The 27,263-nt window shown below is 46.1% G+C and overlaps 2 protein-coding genes across 2 annotated transcripts in view; both read left to right on the top strand.

The window, feature by feature from the left end:
- The window catches only part of LOC138583117 (ATP-binding cassette sub-family A member 9-like), a 2,332,105-nt gene that overhangs the window by 2,169,911 nt on the left and 134,931 nt on the right, over nucleotides 1-27,263 (top strand). Inside the window, exons 35-36 of the mRNA XM_069655077.1 lie at nucleotides 19,991-20,110; nucleotides 21,056-21,196. Coding sequence (XP_069511178.1) covers nucleotides 19,991-20,110; nucleotides 21,056-21,196 — 261 coding nt within the window. The remainder of the gene's footprint in view (nucleotides 1-19,990; nucleotides 20,111-21,055; nucleotides 21,197-27,263) is intronic.
- On the top strand, nucleotides 3,378-4,594 carry LOC138583118 (tubulin beta-4B chain-like). The gene has a single exon (XM_069655078.1). The coding sequence runs from the start codon at nucleotides 3,543-3,545 to the stop codon at nucleotides 4,440-4,442; it is 900 nt and encodes a 299-aa protein (XP_069511179.1). The 5' UTR covers nucleotides 3,378-3,542; the 3' UTR covers nucleotides 4,443-4,594.

The following is a 27,263-nucleotide window of genomic DNA, read 5'->3' as shown; positions in this document are numbered from 1 at the left end:
TTCTTTCGTCTAGCAATAACTGTTCTTGAAGGCCTTGCAGGATTTTTGAGACCAACAATGCGTTGTATGGATTTAGAATGATACCCCATTTTTTCCCTTTCAGTGTCAGTGCATTAGTTTCCACATTGTTTATGGTAACAGCGATATCATTGATAGATATAAAAAATAAAGGTGCCATCATGCAACCTTGCCTTTCTCCTCTGGTAATATTAAAAGGACTTTTATAAACACTATCGGGACCACTTCAAATAGATCAGTAACTCATTACTCGACTCAGGTGCATTGGGAAACACAGTTTCTCTAATATTCCACACATTTGTTGCATGGGTACCAAATCTAAAGCTGTCTGGAGATCGATGTAAGCAACATCGAGTGGTATGCTTTTCAAATTTACATATTTGTCCAACAGCAAGTTCAGTCTAAAGGACTGGTCAATTATAGCTATTGACTTACTGAACCCCTGCGTGGGTGATAAGATACTATTGTCCTCACACCATTGTTACAATCTTAAACTTAAGATTCTTGCGTACAGTTTCAACAGAGGGTCCAATAGAGATTTTGGCCTGTAGGTGGCTGGTACATTACGGGCCCCTTTTTTAAATATAATGATAATTAATGATCCCTGCAACCTACATGGTATCTCATTAGCTACATTAAGATAGTTCAAAAACCTAGTTTGGAAATTAATTTACTAGCTCCCTGAAAAAAGAGATTGGGTTTAGATCCTGGAATAACTCAGGCTATAGTATCTAAATGATTTTCAGCCAGCAAATGGTGGCTGCATATGAAAAAGAGCCTATAGAACTTGCAATGTAGCCTCGGGTAAGATTGGGAGATATACAGCTTCGATAGAAGCTTTAAGAAGGGATGATTTATCATTAACAGAGTAATAATACTGTAGATCAAGTTGAGGTAGAAGATCCTGTAAGAGCTTGGTGTAAAAATGAAAAACCAATGGGGAGAAAGCAGAGCCTTGCAGGACCCAAAGCACAATAGGAGTAAAGATGGTTTCTTAGTCATGTAAGGGTACCCAGATGTGCGGTTGGACAGAAAGCATGCAAAACACCAGGTGCCAAGATTGGAAAATATCTCCTCTACACAAAGGCTCCAGGGCTCAACTGCCTCACTTCCAAGATTTCTAAGGAATTTTGTCTTCAATTGGCACTGTACTTATAGATGTTGTAGGTGAAGCTCATTGGAGGTGGTTATATTACCTCTATCATTGAGAGAGTCTTTGATTACCCTCCTGCCTCAAATGGTAAGGGACCCAGAGTGTTGTGGCCTGAAGATACTCCTCTCGTTAATATAAGTAGGCTCAGAAAACTTTTTCCCAGTAACACTCAAACCACTTTAGAGTTGAAAAGTACAGAGAGGAAATAATGAGGGGCCTGCAAGGTGCTTTGGAGCATGGGTACTTCAGTCCTCCTCAGGGCCCTTTAACATGTCTGACTGTCATAGTGGGGCGTGGAATTGGGGCATGCTACACTTTTTCCTATTTTTAGCACAACGTTCATTGTGTGCTGGGGTTGGGGGAGATAGGCCATGGGTGCTGTGGGAACCAAAGGAACTAGTTTGAACCCCCAAGAGTGACCAAGGACACTTTACATGCCACAAAACCTTTGTATGAGTGACCTGCAAAATTCCACAGGGCAATATTGTGGGAGCTCGATCACTTATGGGTGAAACTTCCAGAGTTTTAATTCTCACTTTTGCACTTGACCAAATTCTCTGGCCATACAACTCTCTTTAGTCCCCACTGTCTCGGATCTCTCACCCTCAAACATTTTGCTATGTAGGTGGCTGCCTCGCAGGATTACGTGTTTTATAAAATGGGAATAATTGTAGAAATGCACTCCTTGCCAGGGAAGGCAATTCACCAAAATGTCTGGGGGGAGGGAGGCAGAAGTGACATCATACACTCAATGACATCACAGGAACTGATGTCCTATGGCCTTTGACCCCCAATTACATCACATGAAATAACTGATATGATATGTAACCCTGAGAAAATCACCTAAGTGTCTGGTGAGTGTCAAAATCATACATAAGCTTACATTTCAGAAAATACCAAACCAGTACTAAAGCAGATATAAGACCGTTTTAGATACCAACCACACTTTAAGTAGAGTGCTACCTATGCTTGGATTTAATGATGCTAACATTTATACTTTTACCATAATCTATAACTTATATAGTGCTTTCGCCAAAGCAAATTACATGAAATACTACCAAAACCTTTTCCGAATGGGTTCTGTAGACAGACATGATAACACTCTCCTTAATTGCTGAAAATGAATGATCACTCTTCCGCCTTACCCTGGCGTGGTGCCGTTTGTTGCATTACGGTGCAAATATCTCGGAAATTGTGCATCCTCTGGCCTTGAAACGTGGTTTTTGAAGTCCCATAGGGATGTCGAGTTTTGTTCTTTGCGTCAGAACTGGTCAAGAAACAACATTTTTTCTTTCCCTTCCCAGTCAGCATGGTTTACAGCTTCGCTGGCAGTCCAGAAATCCACAAACACATTTGAACTTTTGCTGAAATCCCAGGAAAACAGTGGGGTGTTCAAATAACATGGAGCCCATAATGCCTGGAGGGGCCTAGCAGTTATCTATGAAAAGTTGGTGCAGATGTGTGAAAGGGCGTGGAATTGTATAAGGAACAACACTTCGCTAAGACACAAAGCCACAAACAAATTTTGACTTTTGCTGAAATCCAGGCAAAGATGTCCAAATGTCATGTAGCTAGTAATGTACGGAGGGTCCTTACAGGTAACTATGCAGAATTTGGTACAGATTGGTGAAACGGTGTGGAATTGTATAAGGAACAACGCTTCGTGCCACAAACCCTCAAACCACACACAACGTTTGAATTGTATATATATATTTATATATATATAGTTTATTACCAAGCAACCTAGAGTAATATTCAGTTGTTGACCTCAGAAGGGTGTAAGGTTAAGTTGACCTTACTAGGCTTAAAACCTGTGACGTGCAGAAAACATAGATCCCAGGAGTGAACCCTTAACCCGCTGAGCTAGCTAACCAGTTTTTCTCCTTAAATATGCATAGGACAGCATTTTCTAATGCATTGGCTCTGGGAGTTACAATTCCTATTAACATAACACTATTATAGTGCTAAATAGCAGGAGGAGTAGGTCATGGCCCACTAGTAAAGCTGATAATGGTACTGTTGCATTTTATTTTGAAAAACACTTCAGTGGACAAGACAGGGTGGTAGGTAAATATCCTAATACTATTTCTTTTTAACTGCCCAATTGATTAAAAAGCAAACAGTGTCCAAATTGGAAAGCTCAGCGAATTCAAATCTCAATTCAGACGTGTGGCAGTCTACACTTTTCAAGTTCAGATTCCAGGTCTTCGGTCAGAGTGGTGCTGGTAACAACTTGGCAAAGGGACACTATACAGAAGGTGCTGAACTTGTGGACTCAGTATTGGATGTAGTAAGGAAAGAAGCAGAGAGCTGCGATTGCCTTCAAGGATTTCAGCTTACCCACTCATTGGGAGGTGATACTGGCTCTGGAATGGGTACACTTCTAATCAGCAAAATCCGTGAGGAGTACCCAGACAGAATAATGAACACTTTCAGTGTGGTGCCATCCCCCAAAGTATCAGACACTGTTGTTGAACCATACAATGCCACACTTTCTGTTCACCAGCTGGTAGAAAACACTGACAAAACCTACTGTATTGATGATGAAGCACTGTATGACATCTGCTTCAGAACCTTGAAGCTTACCACTCCAACTAACAGTGACTTGAATCATTTAGTGTCTGCAAATATGAGTGGTGTTACTACCTGCTTGCGGTTCCCAGGTCAGCTAAATGCTGAGTTACGTAAACGTGCAGTAAACATAATCCCCTTCCCCAGGTTGCACTTCTTCATGCCAGGCTTTGCCCCACTCACAAGTCATGGTAGCCAACAGTACCCTGTATTAACTGTTACAGAGCTAACGCAGCAGATGTTTGATGCTAAAAACATGATGGCTGCCTGTGATCCGCGTCATGGCCGGTACCTTACTTTGGCTGCTGTGGTCAGGGGCCGCATGTCCATGAAGGAAGTGGATGAGCAGATGCTTAATGTGCAGAACAAAAACAGCAGCTATTTTGTTGAATGGATTCCAAACAATGTCAAAACTGCTGTGTGTGACATTCCTCCACGTGGGTTGAAAATGTCTGCTCCTTTCATTGGTAACAGCACGGCCATCCAAGAGCTATTCAAACGCATTTCTGAGCAGTTCACTGCTATGTTCCGCCGAAAGGCCTTTTTGCATTGGTATACAGGGGAGGGGAGGGATGAAATGGAGTTCACAGTATCTGAGAGCAACATGAATGATCTTGTGTCGGAGTATCAACAATATCAGGATCCTGCAGCTGAGGAGGAAGGAGAGATTGAGGAGGAGGCAGAAGAGGAAGTTGCATAAAACTAACATGCCTGTAAATTTGGTTGTAAGATGTTTATTTGTTAACGAGAACCTGTTTAACTGCATTGTTCGTTTGTTGCCCTGCTCCTTGTGTTCTGCATTCTGTTTCATTTCCAATGCTGTACAGACCTGCACCACAATAAAAAAGAAAAGTTTTCCTAAAAAAAAAAAAAAAAAGATTTCAGCAGGGCTGAATCAACCCTTTATCCTTCAGAGGTCAATAAATTAAGTACAATTACATTTTGAAGTAAGAACACCAATTTTTCCAGCACTTAGAAGCAAGGGGAAGCAGGAGTCAGACATGATGCACAATCCATACACATAATGTAATGCCAACTAGTTTACCCGTTTACAGGGATATTTAGGCCACAGAAATCAAAATATTACTCATTTGTGTACAGATGACGGGCCTCAGAAACATGAAACAATCAAGTTAACTCTCAACCAGATCAGATGCTCAGGATCTAGGGCATCCAGTTTGCCTGGCCTATATGAATAAACACAAATCTCCAGCTGCACCTCTGCAAAGAAAGTAAATGCGAAAACCAAAACTTCACAGGGTGTTTTCCAACAATAATGAGGGTTTTGAAATTCACTTTATTTTTGTTTTACACACTGCCTCTGCATTCCTTGACCAACCGAGGTTGCAGAGGCAGTGTCAGAGGTCACAGGAGAGTAAAATAGGAGTTACAGCTGCTGCAAATGGTGACCCCCAAATGATGTCCCTGCTCCTTTCATAAAGTAGCATTGGGTTAAGTAAACATACAAAAACATGTATTATGAGCTACAGTTGCACCTCAATATACTGTAGAGTCACCCTTCAATGCTCACACCAGAAACAGATCAACCCACTAGGGAAAAAACCCCAGCATACGTCTTGCAAGGAGAACAAGGTTTAATCTAAAAAAATACAAGTATGTTTCAACAAAGAACTCAGCTGCCACAGAGCGCTGTGACCAAAAACAGCATGAGCAGTAGTTTTTATGGGTACATAGCATTATAACTGACATATATTACATAGGTTACGCATCCAGGTAGCTGGTTGGTGTGACCCTATACGCATATAACTTGCTCCATACCGTATGCCAGGCGATTGGCCCCAGCATCTTCTGTCCGTCTTCTTCCACGTTGGGATCTTCTTTTGTCATCATCCAACAAAAAGACAGTAATTGGCAATTTTTTATACAGACTGTAATTTCACAGCTCTACATTGCACCTGCTACAAAGGGTATGAGGTGGCTACTTTTTTTTATAAACATATGTTTATTGGCATTTTTGTTCAATCGAACAGCAACACTCAACTTTTGAAAAAATCCAACATATAATAAAACGGAAACACTCCCCTCATTTCCCTCCCTCTCCCCCTGGTCCTGGAGCTTAATATACTGTCTTTCCCATATGCATAGTATCCCTTACGCCACTTTAGAGTCTATGCCCCCTCTTTACATTCCTCGTTGAGGAAGTCCTTCATCCCCAGCTTTTGCCTATCCTGGATCAGATTCCTCTTGCGGGTCGATGATTCCCAGGAGGGTTACCGCCTTGGGGCACCATGCTCTGTTCCTCCCTCCTCCAAGGAATGCCAGAAGGGCGGACCAGTCTGTTGTAAATTTCAATTGGTCCCCCTGTAATGAATTCCATAGCAACCACAGACCACATTTTGGCCACCCATTGATGTTCTTGGGGGGGTGTTTTCGACCTCCATCTACGAGCCACCACCATTACCTCCGACATCATCATTAATACATATATTTTATGGAGCGATTTCATAGGCATTTCAACCAGATCCCTGTACATGCACAGCAAAGCCCGTCCCCCATTATCCTCCCCCCACTTTTCCCATGACTTGTGATATAGCTTGATGTATGTATCTCCAATATGCATCTAGCTTCGGGCATTCCCACCAGATGTGGGCCCACGTACGTGCCCCTCCACACTCTCTCCAGCAGTTTGGGGAGGAATTTGGGTACATTTTATGGAGTTTAACCGGGGTTAAATGCCATTGAAACATTAATTTTAGCCATGCTTCCCGGACTTCTAGAAACCTGGTAAGCTAAGGGATCTGGTTCCAGAGCTTTTGCCATTCCTGGTCCCCTATGACCGTGCACGTGTCTGCCTCCCAATTGCACACATATAATATGTGTGGCGCTTTTTCCCCTTCCTTGATATATTTGTATATGGAGGCGATCAGCCCTTTGTCCCCGGAATGGGCGTCTAGGTATTTTTCGAAGGGGGTCAGTGACTGTGATCCTCCTTTTTTTAAATCTGGATGGGATAACCAGTGCCGCAGCTGAATGTATCCATATCTATGTGTCTCCTCGAGCACAAATTCCATTTTGCATCGCTCACATTCTTTAACCCTGCCACCCTCAAACATGTCTCGTACTCTAGGGCATCCCCCTTGATACCATCTGTCAAAAGCCAAGTTATCACAGCCCGGGGTGAACTGGGGATTCTCGAATAAAGGCGTATATGGGGATGGGAACGTGGTAACCTGTGCCCATGCCACTGCGGCGTCCCAGACCTGACCCACTGTCGACACAATTTTACTGGCATACATTTGGGGAGTTCTGTCTAATCTTGATTTCCATAGCATTTCCTCCAGTCGTCCTGCGACCACCGCCCTATCCATCCTCTGCCATATTTTATCTCTGTCATCTTTTTGCCAGTCTCTAAGGATTCTAATTTTAGCCGCTATATAATATGCCCTAAAATCCGGCTCTCCCACTCCTCCACAAGAGGTAGAGGCTTTCATGAGGAATGCAGAGATTCTTGGATGTTTATGGTTCCAGATTAATCTATTGGTGATCTTCTGCAGGGTTCTAAAGAAGGTGCGTGGAATGTATACCGGGAGGGCTGTAAATAAATACAGCAGCCTCATCAGTATTGCCATTTTCAAGGTGTTTATCCTTCCCAGCCACGAGATAGAGAGCGATCTCCAGTCAACCAGCTTAGATTTAATCTTTTCCAGTAACGGCAGATAGTTTGCCTGGTAGATATCCTCTACAGTTTTAGTTAAATACACCCCTAGGTATTTGATCTTAGTATTGGCCCATCTAAAGGCATATGTGGCCTTAATTAGCTGTTGAATGGGGCTGGGAAGGTTAAGGCTAAGAAGTTCTGATTTGTTGGCATTCATTTTTATGCCGGCCACTTGTCCGAATTGTGCTATCTCATCTCTGACCCCTCTCAAGGATTGTTCGGGACACATAAGAGTAAGTATTAGATCATACCTTATGTTGCTGTCCGCCGAATGGTATGCCTATTATGGAATCTACCTCTCTCACCGCCGCCAAAAATGGTTCAAGATGCAAAGCATATAGTAGCGGGGATAGAGGGCACCCCTGCCTGGTGCCCCTCTCTACCCTGACCAGGTCCGACAGTTGTCCATTAACTATCAATCGGAGAATCAGGGTTTGATAATTGGCCCTGATCCTATCGATGTATTTTGGACTGAACCCCATCTTAACCATTGTAGCGAATAGAAAGGTCCATTCCACCCGATCGAAGGCCTTTTCGGCATCGATCGCCAACAGAAGAGCCGGGACCTCCTTCCGCTGTGTCTTTTGTATTAGATGGATTATCCTCCGAACATTATCCGTTGTTTGTCTTCCCTTAATAAATCCGGCCTGGTCGTGTTTTACCAACTTGGGCATGATCATATCTAACCGGGAGGCCAAGACCTTAGTGTGAATTTTAGCGTGCACATTTATCAACGCTATCGGTCGATATGAGCCGCACAACTCCGGATCCTTTCCCTCTTTGTGAATGAGTATGACCTTTGCCTCTTCCATAGACCTAGGTAATTCTTTGGTGAGGCCCACCTGATTAAATAGTCGCGTTAAGTATGGGATTAAGAATTCTTTGTGGCGCTTATAGAACTCGGCCACGTACCCATCGGGACCCGGAGCCTTATTTGTTGCCAAAGAGTTGACAGCTTTTCTAACCTCATCTGATGTTATATCCTCCTCAAGTCTGTCTCTATCTTCTTTTGATAATACTTCAAGCGTGACTTTGTCCAGATAGGACTCTTGCGCTACTAGATCTGGGTTACTAGAGTAGTATAGATTGGTATTGAAGCAGCAGAATTCTCTTTGTATCTCTTGATTTTGTTAATACGTCTGGCTACCCTTGCCTTTCATCCTCAGAATGCTCGTATCCGTATCTTTTTTACTTAAAATGTTTGCTAGGAGGCGGTCCGCCCTATTGGTCTTAACATAATACCTCTGGCGCAGGCACAAAAGACTTTGTTCCACTGCCCTAGTTTGAATAAGATTTATTTGGCCTCTGAGTGTGCAGACCTCCCTCTCAGCAGCTCTGGAGTGCTTTGTGGCCATGCGGCCCATTGCCTCTCTAAGTTTAAGGCCCAACCTTTCTTCCTCCAGTCTCGCTTTGCGTTCTCTCCTTGCTTTAATCGCTATAATCTTGCCCCTTACCGTAGCTTTGAGGGCATCCCACCACACCTGGGGCGATGTATCCTCCCATTTATTATGGGCCGCAATGTCTTCCAGTTCCTGTTCTACCTCCCTCGCTAATATATTATCATTGAACAGCGAGGCCGGGTATCTCCATCTCAACAGCCCTGTTGGTCCGCATGGTCTATCAATGGATAGCTTAAGGGGGGCGTGATCTGAGAGAGTCATAGTGCCCAAATTAATATCTTTTACAGTGCCCAATAAAGAGGCAGAGATCCATATATAATCAATATGTGAGTGGGATTTAGGCGGATATGAATAAAATGTGTATCCCGCCCTGTCCCCCTTGACTTCCCACCAGACATCAACTAGGGCAAATTCCCCCATTTTCTTTCTAAGATCCCCAGAAGGCCCCCCTTGTTGTCCCCATATGGTCCTGCTTCTATCTGTAGTGGGGTTCCACGCCAAATTGAAGTCCCCTGTTAGTACGATGCGACCCTTGGCGAAATTTCCCACTCTTGTGAGGGACCTCTGAATGAATGAATCTTGCCCGTTATTAGGTGCATAAATAGTTGCTATCGTAAGAGGCTCCCCTCTTCCCTCAAGCAGGACCGCCAGATATCTTCCCTGTTTGTCTTTTTGTGATGATTTGATTGCCATCTCCAGGCTATCCTTCAGGGTAATTATTACTCCCCCTTTCTTACAGGGCTGTGTGGCGTGGATCAACCTTTTGTATCCCCAGATATTGATTTTGTGCAGGTCTTTAGTTTGTATGTGGGTCTCCTGGAGTGCTGCTATGTGTGGATTTTCTTTGCGGAGGAATCTCTGAATTTTCTTTCTCTTAACAGGGGAGTTCAGACCGTTGACGTTTAAAGTCAAGAGTTTCAGGTGGTCCATACTAGCCGGTGTAAATGTCCATGATCACCTTGACCCTCCCTCCGATTCTGGGATGTTGTGGGATTTCCAACGGCCGGTCTTGCTACCGGGTCTTAAGTGTCTTTCAAGAATTGCTTGCCCCAGGATCGACCCTGCCCCACCCCCCTCCCTCCACCTTGTCCCCTCCCCTCAACTTCCCCATACCGGGTGGGTCCAGCTGGCCCCCAGCCCCTCTCGGATTAGGAACCCAAGAACTAGACCCTATTAAACCCCCGGTTAGACACCACGTGGGGATTCCCTTTCCCATTCCAAGAAGCCAGAACTCCTCAATCTCCCCAATCCCTCTCGCGCCAGTAATTAACCTTTCTGTTCATTTAAGCGCCTTCATTCTTCAAGTATACACCTTCCCCAGGAGTAACACAGAGTCATTGGACGTGCTCCCCGATCTGATTATGTGCTCTTCATTGCAGGTTGGCCCCCCTGATCTGGTAGTTGATCTTGGGGCCGAAGACCACGGGGAAGACGCCCCCGGTCTTTCCTTGATTTCTTTGGGCCCACTTCTGACCACTCCCAGGTTTTCCGAGCGGTCGCCCGCCCTGTCGGAGACATGCATGGCGGTTTGAGTTTTCTTCCAGGCCTAGTATCGATGTTCCTTGTAATTTTATTGCTTCTCCCTTGCCACGTAAAATTGAGAGCGTATGGATGGAGCCATCTGTATCGGACCTGGTTGACTCTGAGATATGCCAGCACCGGAGCCATGTGTCTTCTCCTGTTCAGAGTAGAAGGAGACAAATCCTGGTACAATTGAATATCTGGGCCATTGTGGGAAATCTGGCTCGCTTTTCTTGCTGCTTGCAGATTCCTCTCCTTCAGCGGATAACAATGAAACACCGCCAGGACATCCCGTGGCCTCGCTCCTGGATCCTGATGCTTTGGCTCCACCCTATGAATCCGGTCGAACGTTATGTCCATTTTCTGATCCTCCTCTAACAGATCACCGAAGATAGTTTTCATCGTTTTGGTCAGGTCCTGGTCCTGCACATGCTCCGGCAAAGATTTAATGCCTATATTGGACCTTCTGGACCTGTCCTCCAGATCCTCCGCCCTTAACTCTAGATTGTGAGTGGCTGAAGCTAGAGTTTCTAGAAGGACGTCTGCCTTTCACGCATCCTCAGAGAGTTCTGGTATAGCTCTCTCATTCGTGTCCACTCTTTCTTCCATTTTGTTGAGGTCCCTTTTTATTTCACGCAGGCCTTCAGCCAGATCTTCCCGCAGCACTTCCATTTGTTTCTGTCTAGCCTCCGTGATTTTTCCTACCATTTGTCCCAGGAGGGTCTCGAGCATTGACTGGGTGATGGGCATTTCGTGTGCATTCTGGCTGTTATGCGGTGTGGCATCATGGTCCCCTCATTGGGGTGCCTAGACCACTGCTCCTCCAAGTCCATGGCCCAAATCTGAGCAAGAGTCCCCTCCTGAGGCTTTTTCGGTGGTCTGGAGGGGCCTGGAGTATCTTTGGACTTGTTTCTGGACATCCTGTGGGCGTGAGGGATATCCAGGAGTGGTACGCAATTGTGAAGTGCCGCTAAGGCTATTGCAACTTCCAATTCTGGCAAGATCCAGTAGCGCCGCAGGTGTGGCTGTGGTGATGAGAACAATGACTCGCCTCGCACCCCTATACTTCCCTTTGGAGGGCAATCTAAGAGACACCCGGGGGCTGCAGCATCCAGGTCGCCCACTAGCACTACTCTATTACTGCCCTCCAAAGAGGACCTTACTCCTGGATGGCGTCCAATAATACAGCCCCTGCTAGCTGGGGTGGAATAGGAGTCCTCCGGTCCCCCCAGGCTTGTTCCTCGGAGGAGGCTCACCCCCCCAAGGTGTCTCCTAAATGGGGGAGGGGTGTAGGTGCTCTGGTCCCCCCGCACCCTCCCCTGCCTTACTTGAGTCTTCGGCATATTGGGAAAGCCCAAATTCAGCTCTCCCTTCCATGGGATAGCCGTCAAGTTCCTTGCCTTAACTGTTTTCTGTGGGCCCTGCGTTCTGCAAGCCTCAGGGCGGCCTTCCCCCCCAGTTGTCGTTGTTTGAGGAGGGCTATAGGGCCCACCGGTGTTTGGAGTTATTCCCTGTACCTCAGGCTGGGTGGGGGGCAGGCTGCCTCTCCACGATCGCCGCCCAGCTGCCTCTCCGAGGGTATGCCGCCACAACCCCGTCCCACATCCTCCTTCACTGACCGGGCTGTAGGTTATGGGTAAAAGGGCACGGACTGCGGACCTCCTCTCTCGCCTGCCAGACCACCGCTCCTCCCTGCGGTCCTCCCCGCTCACCGGGCCACTACCTCCGGGTGCCCCTCCACTGCTGGTGTTCCGTGGGGCCGGGTCACTGCCGGTGGCCACCTCCTCCCGCGCACTGGGGATGCGCTGCCACACCTCCTCCTCGCAACCCCCGGCTCCCGCTGGCCCTCCGAGACAGAGGCCACCCCAAGGCCAGACTGCTGGGCCCAAGGCTCTCGAAACTGCGCCGCAGTGGGGCGACCGCACCTGTATTCTCGCAGGGCCCAAATGGCCGTACACCACTCTGCAGCACCCGGGGAGGGCGTTTATGCTGTTTTCGATTGTGCTTCTGGCGCTTCGCAGCCGTGGCGGCGCGGGAGCTCGCAGATGTACATCCTCACCGTCGCTCCACCATCTTGGAATCCTCGAGGTGGCTACTTTTGAGGTTTCCCAGATGCGTTGGCACCTCCACATTTTTCCCCACCCAGGGCATAAATGTGTTACCTTCTCCCCTGGCACCTTGCAGCACAAATCACATGCGTGTGCCAGTGTGTCATGATTGCAGGCCATGCTGGGACGGGGACCTCATTTGACCTGCAGGGAAGCAGAGGCTGGACTGCACTAATGTGCCCTTGGCGCTGTCACCTAGCATGCTTCCAGTGACTTAAGGCATGTTGTACTAACAACAAGCCCTTCCAAGTTGGCTGCACTGTTGACAACCACCCACTTCCCCAAGATGGCCACGGAAAACTCCATAGCCCTCGTACAGGCATCTCGCACTAGTTTCTTAGGAGGCCTTGTTACAGCCTTCCTATTTAAACCACGCCCTGGAGCTCTTCCGGGCTTTGCGTTCAAGTGAATCCACAGCAGCACGCTTACCGCAGTCTCCATTTCCCTGGTCCTACGCCCCAAAGCCTATGCCGAGCACGGGGACACAGATGCATTCCTTAACTGCATCCGGACCGCTCCAGCCTCCGGATCTTCGTGTTCTCAGCCGCGGTGCTTCCCTGCAAGAGGAGAGAAAAAGACAACCTTACGAACGCACGAAAAAAGACAGCGCTACGAATTCACACAGGCAAGCCAGCTTGCAGCTTAACGCATTAACAGAATAAAGACATTAGAACCACACACAAGCTGCACCAGCTGCAAACAAGGCAAAATAAGCTGTAGCAGCAAGCAAGGGAAAGTACTGAAGCAGCAACAAGCAGAAAGAAGGCAAAAGAAACCAAACCAAGGAACACCTCCAAGGCAAGCCACAACAGCAAGCAGGGTAAAAGGGGAGACCGGAGGGTATGAAGCAAGCATCAACCCCACCTCATACTCCCTAAGGTTGTTGAGGTGATATTATTCCTTTCAAATGAGCTTGGAGTGATAAGTGGTGTGGGAGTCCAGTTAAGCATTACACAGTTGGGGCAGGCTGCCCCTGTTCTCTCAACTTCCTGATCAATTGGTCCTTCTACAGTTTTCTGACTGGGGGTCTTGGGGTGGTCAGTGTATTCAAATGTACATGGTTTGGGGGTCGTGGGCTGTAATAATTTATAAGTCAGGACAGTGAAGGCCTAGAGCCCTCACTCCCCTTCCTCATGGGATAACTCTTCAAAGACCCATTCCAGCCCTTCTCGTCGCCTTGCAGAGCACATTTGTTCTGGGTTGCATGCACTGCTGATAAGCTGCACCAAAGAATTGTGTGTGTGTTGTTCAAGAAATTAACTTCTGCTAAGCTACCTGGGCTGTGAGCAAAAAGCGCATGCACATCCTTCTAACCCTTCAAGCTGAATATACGTGTTGTAGCATAGCCGTGGCACTAGAATGGCATCTAACTTCTAAAATTGAGTTTTCCTTACCCAGATGATTCTAATATCACAATTCACCATCTGTCCACAACAATGCAGCTTCTAGGAGTGTGCCCTTTCCGTTCTCCCAGCTCCTCTAAAGCATCTCCTTCTACAACTGCCTCATTCTAAATTGTCTGGGGGGCCTTGGACTTTCGCCCCTGCTTCCCAACATTCCCCCCTTTCGGTAATTCCATTTTACCGAATTCCCTTGCCATTCTTTCAGCCTCCTCATATCTCTATGTTCCTTAATTAGACACCCACACTCTACATACTGACCACAAGCTTTCTCGCGACTGGGCTTACTGCTCCGGGGGATATGTAGGGAATATACAGCCCCCATCTCCTTCTAAATCTACCCAGTGCCCTACATATATTTCGGGGTCCGGTGGGGCCGTAGTAGCTTCTCTAGGGGGATCAATACTTTGCTCTATTCTCACCATACAGGGCTTATTTGGGTCATCTGTTTGTACCTGCGCATCTTTTGTACCGCAAGGTGCACTGCTGACCCCAATTGAAACCGTCATCATTGCATTAGGAATTGCTCTTGAACAGCATCAAAGTCCCAACTGGCATGTGCAAAAAATCACCAGCATGAACACCAGCACTGGCACTAGTATATTGATGATCGCTCCCATCCACGATGGTGCCCATGAAAAAAGATCATCTTCCTGGCTGACTTTGTTTTTATGTTTTGTTTTGTCTTGTGAGTGCCATGAGGCCCTTCGCTGAGTGTGCGCTATATGAAAATTAAAAAGATAGATAGATAGAGTAAACAGTTACATGGCATCCCTGGGAAGCGAGAAGCGATTCAATCAGTGGTATGAGATCTGCTGCCTGAGTGGAGTAGTGCATGAGTAACCTTTTTTGCACCACCACCCCGTACTCTCCATCCACTAGGCGCGCAACTGCTGCACCAGTATGTCTCTGTCGCCTGTCCCCTGGTCAATATTTGCTGACCGTTAATGAAAAGCACTTCTCCCCCTCAAGTGGACTGTCTTTTGCTTTCACCATATCCTCCTCCTCTCCCTCGAATGTTATGCAGTCATGCCTAAGCAGGTCTTCCTCAGGGCACAGTTCTGCTAGGAACGTAGCATGATTTACTGTTTTGCACCTCACTATGTGGATGTTTGGGCTGGATAGAATTACTTCATACGCAGACGTCCGCTTCCTTGTTAACGTTGACTTGGATCGTTAAAGGATTGCAAATACTGCAAGCTCCTCGTGCATTGTTGCGGAACACCCCATGGTAATTGTGGAGCTCTTCTCAATTGCAAACGCAGCGGCAGCAAGCGCTTGTTCACAAGGGTACTGGCCCTGCATTACTGAATCTAGAACTACACTGTAATAGGCCAATGGCTTGTGGCCCACAGTGCTTTTCTGTGTGAGTACTGCAGTCATAATTTGACCATTAGAATGGGAAAACAAGTAAATCTCATGAACAGTAAAATGTGTTGCTTGTTTGGGGATGCTGCACAACATGTTTGCAGGATTTGGAACTACGGGGAACTCTGCCAGTACAATGGGACTCATTGGGAGTATGGAGGTAGCCATGGTGCTATTATACCTTGAAGGACCCGGTAAGACCCATTCTGAAAACCATTCCCTATTCCAATTCGAGCCCCCATAGGGCTCAATGGGAATGGGGAAGGAGCTAATAACGGGCCCGTAAATAGCGGGCCCGTTATTAGCTCTCTGGTCTCTTAGCGGCTCCCGCTAAGGGCCGCTGGTAAAATCAGTCGGCCTTAGTGGGGCCCGCTAAAGGACGTCGGAATGTGGCGGTAGGGGGTTAATGGCACCAGCATCCTTACCGGTGCTGTTAACCCCTTACCGCCACACTCGTAATGAGGCCCAATGTCCATTAAGGGGCAGAGATCCTGGATCATTCTCCAACTTGCCCCCTTTTACTTTTTTTATCGGGTATGTACCCATATTGCATGGGGAGTTAGAGGGCACAATAATCCCTTGATATAAGAGTGCAGAAATGGTATCACTTATGCCCTCCTCCGCTTCTTTGGATAGTGGGTATTCCTTTGCGCGGGGTAGCATTGCACCAGGTGTGAGTGTTATTGAAACGGTTGTCACTCCCTGTAAGAGCCCTACATCGTGGGCACTGGTTGTCCATAGCCTTTCGGGAACCTGTTCTAGATCGGTTTGAGTGAAGGAGAGTGCTGTCACAAAGGTCATCAAAGAACACTGCACTCGCACCCATCTGAATCAGTCCCAAATACAACAATCCTTTTCTCTGACACCACTAACCCTTGCAAATCCAATGAGAGTATTGTCCCTGCCACAAGTTCCGGGGTCACAACTGGTCTGAAGATAAAATCAGATGGTATCATCCAGCATGCCTTTATAAACTGGGGTACTGCATCAAGTAACAATGTGATCCCATATGCAAACCTATCAGGATCAACAGAAATGCCACAAACCACCACCTCCCCTCCTCTTCCCTGTATGATCACCATTGCTCTCATGGCACACATTCCTTGGCTAGCACATATTATTTCCCTGTCCGTGAATGAGATGTTTAATTTACTCAAAAGGTCGTACCCTAAAACGTTTACTGGTAAGGTTTCTAAGTATAGTAGAGGCGCACACACCACTTTGCCTCCTATTTTGATGGCTATGCCTTCAGTAAAGGGAACCACTCTACAGCCTCAGAGAAGCTTTGTGTGTCGAGAGTTTCACCTGATAACTGGAGGTTTCCTTCACTAATGCATGATTTAGTGTCACCCGTGTCAGCCATAAAGATGAATTGTTTGTTTCCAACTCAGCGCACACCAAGGGTGCCTCATCAAGGTCGGTAGTCACAGACAGGACTGGGCACACAATAGCTTTTTGTGGGCTGTCCTTGTCGACATATGCTGTGGTACCTGGGAACGTGAAAGGGTTGCCTCCCAGAATGCTCAACGCCTGATAATGCGTCACTCTCCCATTTGGAACTGCATTGCTCTCTGGCATTGGGGCGCCATATGATTGACTTGCCAGCTTGTGTTAGGGTACAGGGCGGGGCCTGAGGGGGTTGTGGTGGTAGCTGTGTGTACGCTTTGTGTATTTCATATGATATCGACTTGGGCATCGGGGGTGCGAGTAAGTGCTGCTTCTGCCTTGGGCCTGCTGGAGTGTATTGATTGTACCCTGCTACGATCCTGCTTCTGCCCTCCCTCAGAACATGACCAATTTTTCCACCTCCCCAACATTGAGCTGGCTCTGCTCCACCTCTCGGCCCCATCCCTCTAAATCCACCTCTGCCACCCACTTCCACCTTGAAACCCTCCTCTTCTACACTGCTGACCTCCTTAATACCAATCTGGGTACTGTGACTGCGACACACTCTTCCACTATCCTGCACCTGGCCAAAACGCTGCTATTCTGGTAAAGCCTCTGCTCCGAGCCTCATCAGAGCAAGAGGCCGCTATATTCCCTAGCTGGTTAATCAGGTTATTGTTCCCCTGCGCCTCGCTTCCCCATCCTCCCACCCCCTTTTTCACATAATTAGACCCCTCCCACACCTGCCCCACTTACCTTGCACTGCTGTCCCTCACCAGAGCGTGGAACAGTTGTGTTTCTGGCGCTCCGCCGACACGTGACTACCCACCATGGTAAGGGAGAGGGAAATACACATAGTTCCCTTCTCCTCGAACCATGGTGCCCATCGTATTCTGTCACTTTTTTCAAGTTGAGAAACGGCGAACACCACTATTACTACCCCGGTACAATATGCCGGGGTACTGATAGCAATATTACCCTCGAAGGGGAGGCGTTACCTGGCCTGGTAATGCCCCCCTGCTCAGGAAATATTGCTTGAGTAACATTTTTGGAATGAGGTCTATACCAGTGATTAGTACCCAGCGAGTGGGGTGTGGAAACCTTCCTGCCAATGAGGAGGCTCAGAAGGGAGTCTTTACCACACAGTAAGACCCTATTCCGAGTATCCTCAGAGCAGGAGGCCGCCATCTTCTCTCGCCGGGAATTAAGTGCACTCCCCCACTGCCTCCACACTCCTTTTCCACATATTTAGGCCCCTACTCCCTTCCTACTTACCTTGTGCTTCCTTGTCAATCGCCTGTGCCAGGAACAGTAATGTTCCCGGCCCATCTCTGACTCTTGAATGGCCTCCATGGAAAGTGAGAAGGGACAACCTGTCGTTCCCTTCTCTGGATCCAGGCGGGCATCTTTCTTTGTAGTTTTACTGCGAGCTGCGAAGCAGCCAACATGCAGTTTCTCAACTAGTGATGAAAATACTGTTAGTACCCTGGTACAATGTGCTGGGATACTAATAGCAATATAACCCTCATGGGGGTGTGGTGGCATTGCCAGTCAAGGGGCTTGTACCTGATGCCTCTGCTCGGATTATATTGCTTAATTATACACTAAATTCTGAGAACTCTGATGGGTCAAGAGGAGGTCGATAAGGGGAGGAAGGATAGCTCATGGGCAAAGCATTTGTCTTGGAAGCAAGAAAATGTGGCACAACACTGGTTTGAATCCCAATCCTGCGCTTATAAACCACTCGCTGGTATTAAGCACGTTATAAATGAACAATACAATAAATTAAATAAATAATGGAATCCATGTGCGAGTAATCCTTATAGAAGGATACCATTAACGTGAATATTAATCATCATCAATGATGGGGATGAGTGCAATAAGTAAGATGCTTATGTAGTCTATTCAAGGATGGGTACCAAAGTAGAATACCAGGACTTTGTTTTGTACCCTTTCCTGTGGTCTTCGTTCCATATCCTTCTGTCCTATTGGCACTAGATCGTCAGACAAAACATTCTGCAAAGGCAGATGTTCATCAGACACAAACGTTGCACCTTAGGCTTGCTTTCACCCACAGCACCTCACTGCACCTCGTCCAACATTCCTCAGGATTTATCACAGACAACTTCTCATGTGCAGTCACTGCTGTAGGCCTTATGTTCCTTTGGGGCTATGGAAGAAAGGGGTTGTCATGCAACCAGGTCAATCTAGCTTCATTCCACTGGTTATCCGTGTCTTGTCAATGTCTTGAACACGCCCTCTGGGTTTCCAGACTCCTCCCCTTGTAGGTACAACGCACACAGGTTCTAAATAAAAATGAGTATGCAATTAAATAGACCAGCAATGTAGCCAGGGAATTGATGCTATCTGTGAGGATATACAGCATGGCTGTGTGACCCACACTTTTCTGTATTTATCTTCAGATCAACCCGGGAGCTCCAGTAAAACACGGCCATCATTGCCGATAGCTCACCACACCCCTATGATTTTTTAATACTAATATTCAGGCAACTCTTATCCTGAATTAAACAATGGTCCAGACACTGTTTCATGACAAAACAATGGGGTAACATGCTCAATTTGACAAACTCTGTGCTTGGTTTTCTGCATCCATGCCGTTTCAGAATGGATTCTGCCTGAACAAACCTGAACACACAGCGTTAAATTTGCTCAATGTGGTTCACCACTCGGCATAAGGAAATTGCCCATGCATCCGCCCACATCATAACTTTGATGTGAGGAAACGGAAGAGGATTCCTGCAGATTGTGACTGGTTTTTTTATTTGCAAAAGACAAGGATAACTATTTAATGACGTGCATCAACCACCATTGTTTTTCAGAGGAGATCACCATTACTGCTCACCTGCTTGTTCACATGTTTACATGTCAATGCTCCAGTAAGATTATCTGCATGGAGCAAATGTAGGAAACCCTGGAGAAATCCAGGTTCCTCTGCCTACATGCACTCCATGTGATTAGTCATGGGAATCAGGCAGAGTGGAACCCTGGATGCACAAGCAGAAGCCGTTGTGCTCCTCTCAGCCAGATACTGGATGCTCATTTTTCGGAAGTTGCACACATTTCCTTCACACACTCTGCCTACCCTGCCCTCATTAGCCTTCTCTTCCCCTCCTACCCCTACTTACTCAGCCTTAACCATAGCGAAGCCTGGGTAATGAATACCACAGCTCCCATTTGTTTTCAGCCATGCATATAATACTGTCAATGGGTACGATAATTATGACATATATTTGTTTGATGCATGTTATTACAGCAGTCCAGGCCGTTCTATATTCATATCGTACATAATGGAGCGTACTTGTGATATTACATCTGCATCAAGTAAAAGTTGGCTCCAATAAACCTGTGACTTTTGGGCTTTTCAGGAGAGCCATTCGGGCTGCCTTTAAGAACAAACAGCGAGGAGCTATTCTGACCACACATTATATGGAAGAGGCTGAGGCAGTCTGTGACCGGGTGGCCATCATGGTGTTGGGTAAGCTAAGGTGAGCACATCTCACTTCATCCAATTGGATCTGGCTATGACTCTAATTTGTCTTGTGTTTCTGCATGCATCTTAAGGACTTGCATTTCCTGCCATTTTTAACTGTTTGGAATGCTGTCTCTTCCAACTGCTCAACATGGCATATATTTTGGAGCATGTTCCCAGAAAACTAAGCAGTTTGGTCATTGTAGCCACAAGTGGCTTTAGAAATGTTGTCCCTATTGTTGATAATTATTATAGGATCCTGTGGCAATCTGCTCTGCCTTATGCAGAAGGAACTACCAAGAAAACCCCAAAGCAAAAAGGACCACAATCATTTGTGATCTCTGCTTGCTTTTAAAATATTAATATTACGTTTTTATATAACACTTCATACCAAATATTATGAGCTTCTAAGCGGTGTAATAGTAGTAGGTGTTACCAGAGTAAATGGTATGCAATGGTTCAACCTGGCCAGGATAAGGTGCTGCCATGGCCCTGCTAGGATTCGAACTTGTTAACTACAGCTTGGCTCCTGTCTGAGGTGAGCACTTGACCCATGAGTTAACCGCCATTAGCACCCGGCAATGGGTATTGCTCGGAGCGCAGGCTGTATCTACCGAAGCAAGCCCGTGTTCCGAGCCACCTGATGGCTGCTGCCCCTGCCCTCTAATCACCCCCCACCCTCTCTTCCATTCCTTTCTGTATTTTAACCTCCCCCAGCCCCATTCACCTCTCAGCTGTGGTGGATCGGATGGTATCGGCTAGGGACCCTTGTTAAACGCCCTTGCTATGCTCAGACCTTTAACTCGGGCCCCGGGCCGATACCACCCGAACCGGCGTGCCAGATCGAGTAGTAATGCTTAATTACATTCTTGTCAAGTGGAAGAAGAGTAGGAAAAACATTTTCGATGACATGTTTTTCCTCTCTAGAGGTCGCCTTACTCAGAATTTTACTTTTCTGCAGATGTATCGGATCTATCCAGCAGTTAAAGAGTAAGTTTGGGAAAGGCTATTTCTTGCAAATCAAAGTCCGAGACTCACAGCAGGCTGATGCCCTCCACAAGGATATTCTGAAGATCTTCCCTCATGCAGCCCGCCTGGAAAGGTATTGGACATCTCTAATCTATTAGGATGTATAGAACATGATGCTGTGCTGCCTGATCCCCTAACATCTCTAAAGGGATGAAAAAGTGTGTTGTGGGCTGGGAAGACACCCCCATTTACAATGTTCTTTTGGGGAGAAAGCAATAACTTTCAGGATTAAATCGAGCCATCTTATTTGAGAGTTTCTGTGAGGGAAGAGAACTATAAAATGCTTCGTCCATACGGTTTGTTTAAGGAGTGGCTGAAGTATTAAATCGTTGTGTTAGAGACTGGCTTAATTCTTGTGCTCCAACTTTTAGTTCAGCCAAATATAGAATGTATGCAGAGCCAAAGTTAGGGGAAAGCATGTGCATGTGGGAAAAGATGGTGCATTGTTCTTTGTGTAACACCAGTGACTGAAATTGAGACAGTATCACATGAGGCTCACATGGAAGCCACAGTCTGCGCTCTCATACTTGGACAAAAAGTGAATTCCTGCTCTGTGGAATGTGGATAGAAAACAACCAACTTCGTTTTAACAAAGACAATAGAAGAGTGTCAGAGGGGAAAGCCTAATCTACCCTTAGAGGGATTCTGGCACGTGATTCTGTAATGTGGATGAGGAGAGTTGGTAAGTCATGTGAAATGATCAATGTGGGTATCAAACGGGGACTGACAGTGGCAATTGACATTGTGATATCATAGTACATACAGTTGGTTAAGCACATTTCCTTTCCCTGGAGGTTCTTTACGTTTTCTGAGAACATTGTTTGTTTGTTTTGTTTGTTTATTTTATTTCTATAGCGCTCCGGACCCGGGAGTAAAAGGGCGCTTAGTACAAGTTACAAGGCACAGTACATGATACTAAGCAGTAATAGTTGAACACAGTTATATGCAGAATATACAGACAGTGGAGGTGATAGCAACCAATAATGACAAAAATTAGACATGTGCAATATGTACAGTTTATAGCTAAGTCTAACTTCAAGGTTGACTTTTTGTCAGAAGCCACCCAATGGCAAGTTTCCTGAACGACTGGAAGGATTTGGAATATTTAATATTCAGTGGCAGGGCGTTCCAGAGTTGGGAGGCGAGGACAGTTAAGTTCGAGCCTCCGGCTCTTTTAGAGGTAAATCTGGGTACTGTGAGACATAGGGTATTGGAAGATCTCGTGGTTCTGATGGAAGATTTCATGGTGAATTTGTTAGTAAGGTAGGTGAAAGCTCTGTAAGTGAGGCAGAGGGTTTTTAGATCGATTTTATGTTGGATAGTGATCCATTTGCATGTAGTTCTGTTGGCAGAGATGTGCTCACGCCTGGGAATGTTTAGCGCTGCCCGTAGCGCATTGTTTTGAAGGACTTGGAGTTTACTAATAATCGCTTGGTTGGCCCCTAAGTAGAGGCTATTACAGTAGTCTAACTTAGATTGTATAAGAGCTCTAGCTAGCGTGAGGCAACTGTTGGGGGAAAGAAATGGTCTAGAAGCTCTAATTAGTTTTCCTGTGTAGGCAGTGGCTGAAGCGGTCGAGTTGACTTGCTTAGTGAGGTTAATATTGGCATCGAGGTAGAAGCCAAGTGTTTTCACGTTTTTGGCCACCGGGATGGTATTGCCATCAATTATGATGTTGGAGTAGTTGGGACTTAGTTTTTGTAAGTTGTTAGGTGAGCCAACAATGAGCAGTTCAGTCTTCTCATCATTCAGGCAGAGGCCATGTGTGGCCATCCATGCCTGAATGACAGAGAAGATTTCGTTGATCCTGGCTACATCAGTAATGTAGTTGCCCGAGATGGTGAGGACTATCTGGGTGTCATCCGCGTAGTTTGTGTAGGTGACACCCGGACGATCCAGTTTATCAAAGAGGGGCTTTGTAAAGATATTGTATAGGGTGGGTGAAACACATGAGCCTTGTGGGACACCGCAAGTGATAGGGTTGGGGTCTGCTGCTGACACCGGAGAGAAGACTCTTATAGTTCTATTGGCCAGGAAGGACTGTATCCACGTGACAGCAGAGGGGAAAAATTGGGCGGCAGAGGAGAGGTGGTTGCAGAGTATTTTATGGTCGACCAAGTCGAAGGCTGCTGAGAGATCTGAAAGGAGTAGGATGGCAGCCTTGCCCTTGTCTTTAATTTCGTCAATCTGACTTTTAAGATCAGCAAGGGCCGTTTCTGTTCCATGTTGAGGCCGGAAGCCAGACTGACGCAATCTGAGTAATTGGTTTGACTCTAGGTAATGCTGAATTTGCAAGTAAGCAACTCTGTCAAGGATTTTTAACAGGAAGGGAACGGTTGAGATAAACCTGTAATTTGTGGGGATGGCTGGGTCCAAGGTCTGTTTTTTTAGTAGCGGGAGGACCCATGATTGTTTCAAATTGTTGGGTACCGAATTGGTGGAGAATGACACGTTTATGAGCTTGGAAATGAAGGGGGCGAGGTCTCTTGCTGCATCTTTTATAATCTCTGCGGGGCAACTGTCCCCTTTGCAGTTTGACGGTTTGAGGGAGGTTATGAATTTTTGCTCTTCTAGTACGGTTACTTTTTTGAAGGTGAAGCCATGGTTAGGGCATCTTGGATACCAGTGCACCATAGTTGGTCCTTCACGGACAAGTCCGTAGGTGGATTGGGGTTTTCTAACTCCTTCAGGATGGTGAATGATTCTTTGGTACTGGAGCTTGCATTACTTATTCTTGTATTGTAGGCTTCCTTTTTGGTGCGAATTATTTCTTTTTTATAAAGGGAGGATGCATTTGTGAGATTGATTTTGGGTTCATTTTCCAAAGGGTTTCCATTTTGGACTTTTTATTTCTTAGTATTTTAAGTTCTGGTGTGTACCAGGAGTTAAGATGTGCTTTGGGTTTACCTTTACATAGTTTTAGAGGGGCAACAAGGTCGATAGCTTTGGTCATGGCGTTATTGTAAGTCTCCACTAGTAAGTTAATGTGTTGGGGATCATGTTTAGGGTGGGTAGAACCAATGGGATGAGGGCTTCGGGGTAATGTTCCGCTTGTTTCTCGTCTGACATGCTGGTACAGGAGGGCACTGTGTGTGGTGTGGGTTATTAGTGCTAATGTCAAATGAAAGTAGGAAGTGGTCGGTCCATATAAGTGGTTGGGGGTCTTTGCAGGTAATGTTACAGTTGTGGGCAGCGAGCCAGTCTAAGGTTCTGCCTTTCTGATCAGACCCTCCAGCTTATAGCGATTTTGTGATCCCGCAAAATGCCACGAAACCGGCCGTTTTGCGCAAAATGCCGCAAAAACTGCCGCTTTGTGCAAAAACAGCATTTTTTAAAAAAACTTTTTTTTTTTTTTTTAGTAATCTGCAAAAATTACTGGTTAAAAAAAAAATAATACTCAGGGTGCCAGGTTTTCAACTTTTTTTTTTACACATGAAATGCGCTAACACATCTCATCGCTTGCGCCCCAAAAAAGTGTAGCCCAATCCACAAGGAACACATGAATAGGCACATTTTATATGCGCACCCATTCAGATGGCCTTTTTCACCTCCTTTATCTAATAAAGTGGCGTTTCTGTCAGTTTAAAAGCGCATCCCTCATTTCCAAGCAAGATGCACTTTTAAATATGCAGAAATTGTAGGCAACCCTACACGCACGAGATGTGGGGCTGCCACTGCATGACAGGGTCTTTCCTGACCCTGTCATGCATTTCTTTTAAGGTATGAACCGCTGCTGTGTCGCTTGCATTTCTGTTCCTCAAACAGGATAAAAATGCATTTTTTGGGTCGCATTTTACAGCGGAAGGCACCTGGAGGGCCTGTCCCTGTGAAAGGCGCTGGGAGCTTGCAGAACACTGTCGGGAGAGCGATTCTATTCAAATTACTGCCCATTTTGATGACAAAAATGTATCGAATGTTACAATTTGACCTATTTCGTCCAGTACTATTCAATCAATTTTTATAAATACTGACCATGTGTTGCAAGGGTGTCACCCGCTCCCCATGTTCAGTATTTTTGGTCTAGGGTGGTTGCAGAAGTGTTTTGCCCTTTTTCCTCAAAATTGGAGGCAGGGACAGATAAAAAGAAAATAACGAAAAAGGGAACCTGCAGAGTCGGATCCGACCCGCGTTGGAGGGACGGATCTGGCACCGCAGGGTTGCAGGGGAAGCGGCAGCGACCAAGCAGTTAAGTAGGGGAGGGGGTGTGGTAGTGGTGAAAGGTACATTTTGGGTTGTTAGGCTGAAGTGCAAATCAATTGGCAGCGAAATTGACTACGGTCAATTCCACCGCAAATAATTACACTTCGGTCAAACAACCCAGAACACCATTCAAGGCAGCTGGCCAGTGCACAATTTGCGCTACAGCTCAAGCCTGTGGAAATGCGCCGGTCACCTTTGAGAATAAGGTGACCTGCTCATTTCCAAAAATGGGTTGTCTAAAAATAGCATATCCTCCGTTCTTTTTTTAAATGCCCCATTATTTGAGGAACTGGGTCAAAATCTACATTTAAAAAAAATAAAAAAAATGGTTATACTATGAGAGAGAGGGAGAGTGATGGGTGAGGTGTGAAGTGATAGGCAAGACAGCAGAGGGAGAGCAGTGGGTCAGAGGAGGAAGCGCTGCACAAGAGAGCAGAGGAAGCAGTGAGGCGGTGGACCAGAAATCTGAGAGCGAGCAGAGGTACAGAAAGTAGAGGGAGCGTGTGGTCAGTGAGCCAGAAAGCAGAGAGGAAGCGGTTGACCAGAAAGAGGCAGTGAGCTGCAGATTGGGAAAAAGGATGAGGGAAGAGTGCGATAGAATGGGAGAAAGGATGCAAGATGCAGAAGCAGCACAAAAGAATGAAGGACTGTATATTGCGGGAGGAATTGTAGAGTGTAAAGGTGTGAGTTGGGAGTATGATTTGGAGTGTGGCAGGGGCTGGGCAGTGCAAATTGTCACTTGACAGTGTGACATAGCACGTGAGTATTTGTATGACAGAGTGAGAGGTTAAGGAATTTAAGTTGTGATGGAGAGTTGGTGAGATGTGTGTTGGTGAGAGAGGTGTGTGGGTGTTTGGGGGATTGGAGAACATAGAAGGGGAATATTTTCAGCATTACTATTGATAATGATCAATTTAGTTAATACTATTAAATAGGCATGAACATTAAACCAGAAACATAGCCAAATCAAACACTGTTCTGCGAAGCCAGAGACATCTGGGACTCTTCCTATTAAATTAATACAAAATATACATAATAATGATACCCTGGCTCTCTGGTAGCCTTGCACTCTGCCTATTTCCTGCAATGTGGCAATCTTACACCCTCCAGTTAATACAAAATGTCCTGCAAAAATGCAGCAATAAATGAAGGTTTGTGCCGCAAAATTTGCCATTTCATGCCGCAAAATTTGCCATTTCATGCCGCAAAATCCTGGAAGGTCTGTCTGATGTGTAGGTAAGGTGTTGAGTTGAATGTAGTTGTGTTCGCAAAGTGCATTAGCAAGGGAGGATGCTGGGGTGTCGTGAGGATCATTGTATCCCAGGTTAAAGTCACCTAGAATAATATTCTGTGATAAAAGTTTAGATTTTTCAGCTATGAGGGAGGTTATATCTTCCTCGAAGGAACCTATGGGACCAGGGGGTCTGTATATTAGTTCCAGGGTGATAGTATTCTTAGGAGTGGTTTGAATTTTAATGGACAGGTGTTCACAAGAATTTAGAGGAGGGGAGGTCACAGATCTAATGTCAAGCGAGGATTTGAATATAAGTGCTACACCTCCTCCACGGGCATTAGGTCTGTTTGCCCTGAGGATGGAGTAGTTGTCTCGAACCACGAGGGTTAGAGAGGGACCTGCTGCTGCATGAAGCCAAGTTTCTGTGGTGGTGAGGAAATCCAGGTCTGCTGAACGGATGATGTCGTAAATTTCCGTAGGGTGGGCCACAAGGGATCTAACATTAAGTAGGGCTCCTTTCAGTGGCACAGTGTTTGCAATGGAGTTTTTATTAGTGACTTTAGTTGTAGGATTGTTGGTCATTTTGCTGAGTAGAATGGGGAGTCTACAGCCTAGTCTGTCATTCTGGGTCATGAGGTTAGGGTAGGCTGTAGGGCGATGTTCTAGCATATTGCGTGAGTTCTGGATATTGTCAGAATGGTCATCT

The sequence above is a fragment of the Ambystoma mexicanum genome, chromosome 3q (assembly GCF_040938575.1).
Source record: "Ambystoma mexicanum isolate Mex_15411 chromosome 3q, UKY_AmexF1_1, whole genome shotgun sequence".
In the NCBI taxonomy this organism is placed as follows: domain Eukaryota; kingdom Metazoa; phylum Chordata; class Amphibia; order Caudata; family Ambystomatidae; genus Ambystoma; species Ambystoma mexicanum.
The sequence above is the reverse complement of the archived record's forward strand: the minus strand, read 5'-3'. Positions and strand labels throughout refer to the sequence as shown.

Bases quoted from the DNA above. Each gene is read 5' to 3' on its own strand.
- LOC138583118 (XM_069655078.1), top strand. From the start codon at position 3,543: ATGGGTACACTTCTAATCAGCAAAATCCGTGAGGAGTACCCAGACAGA.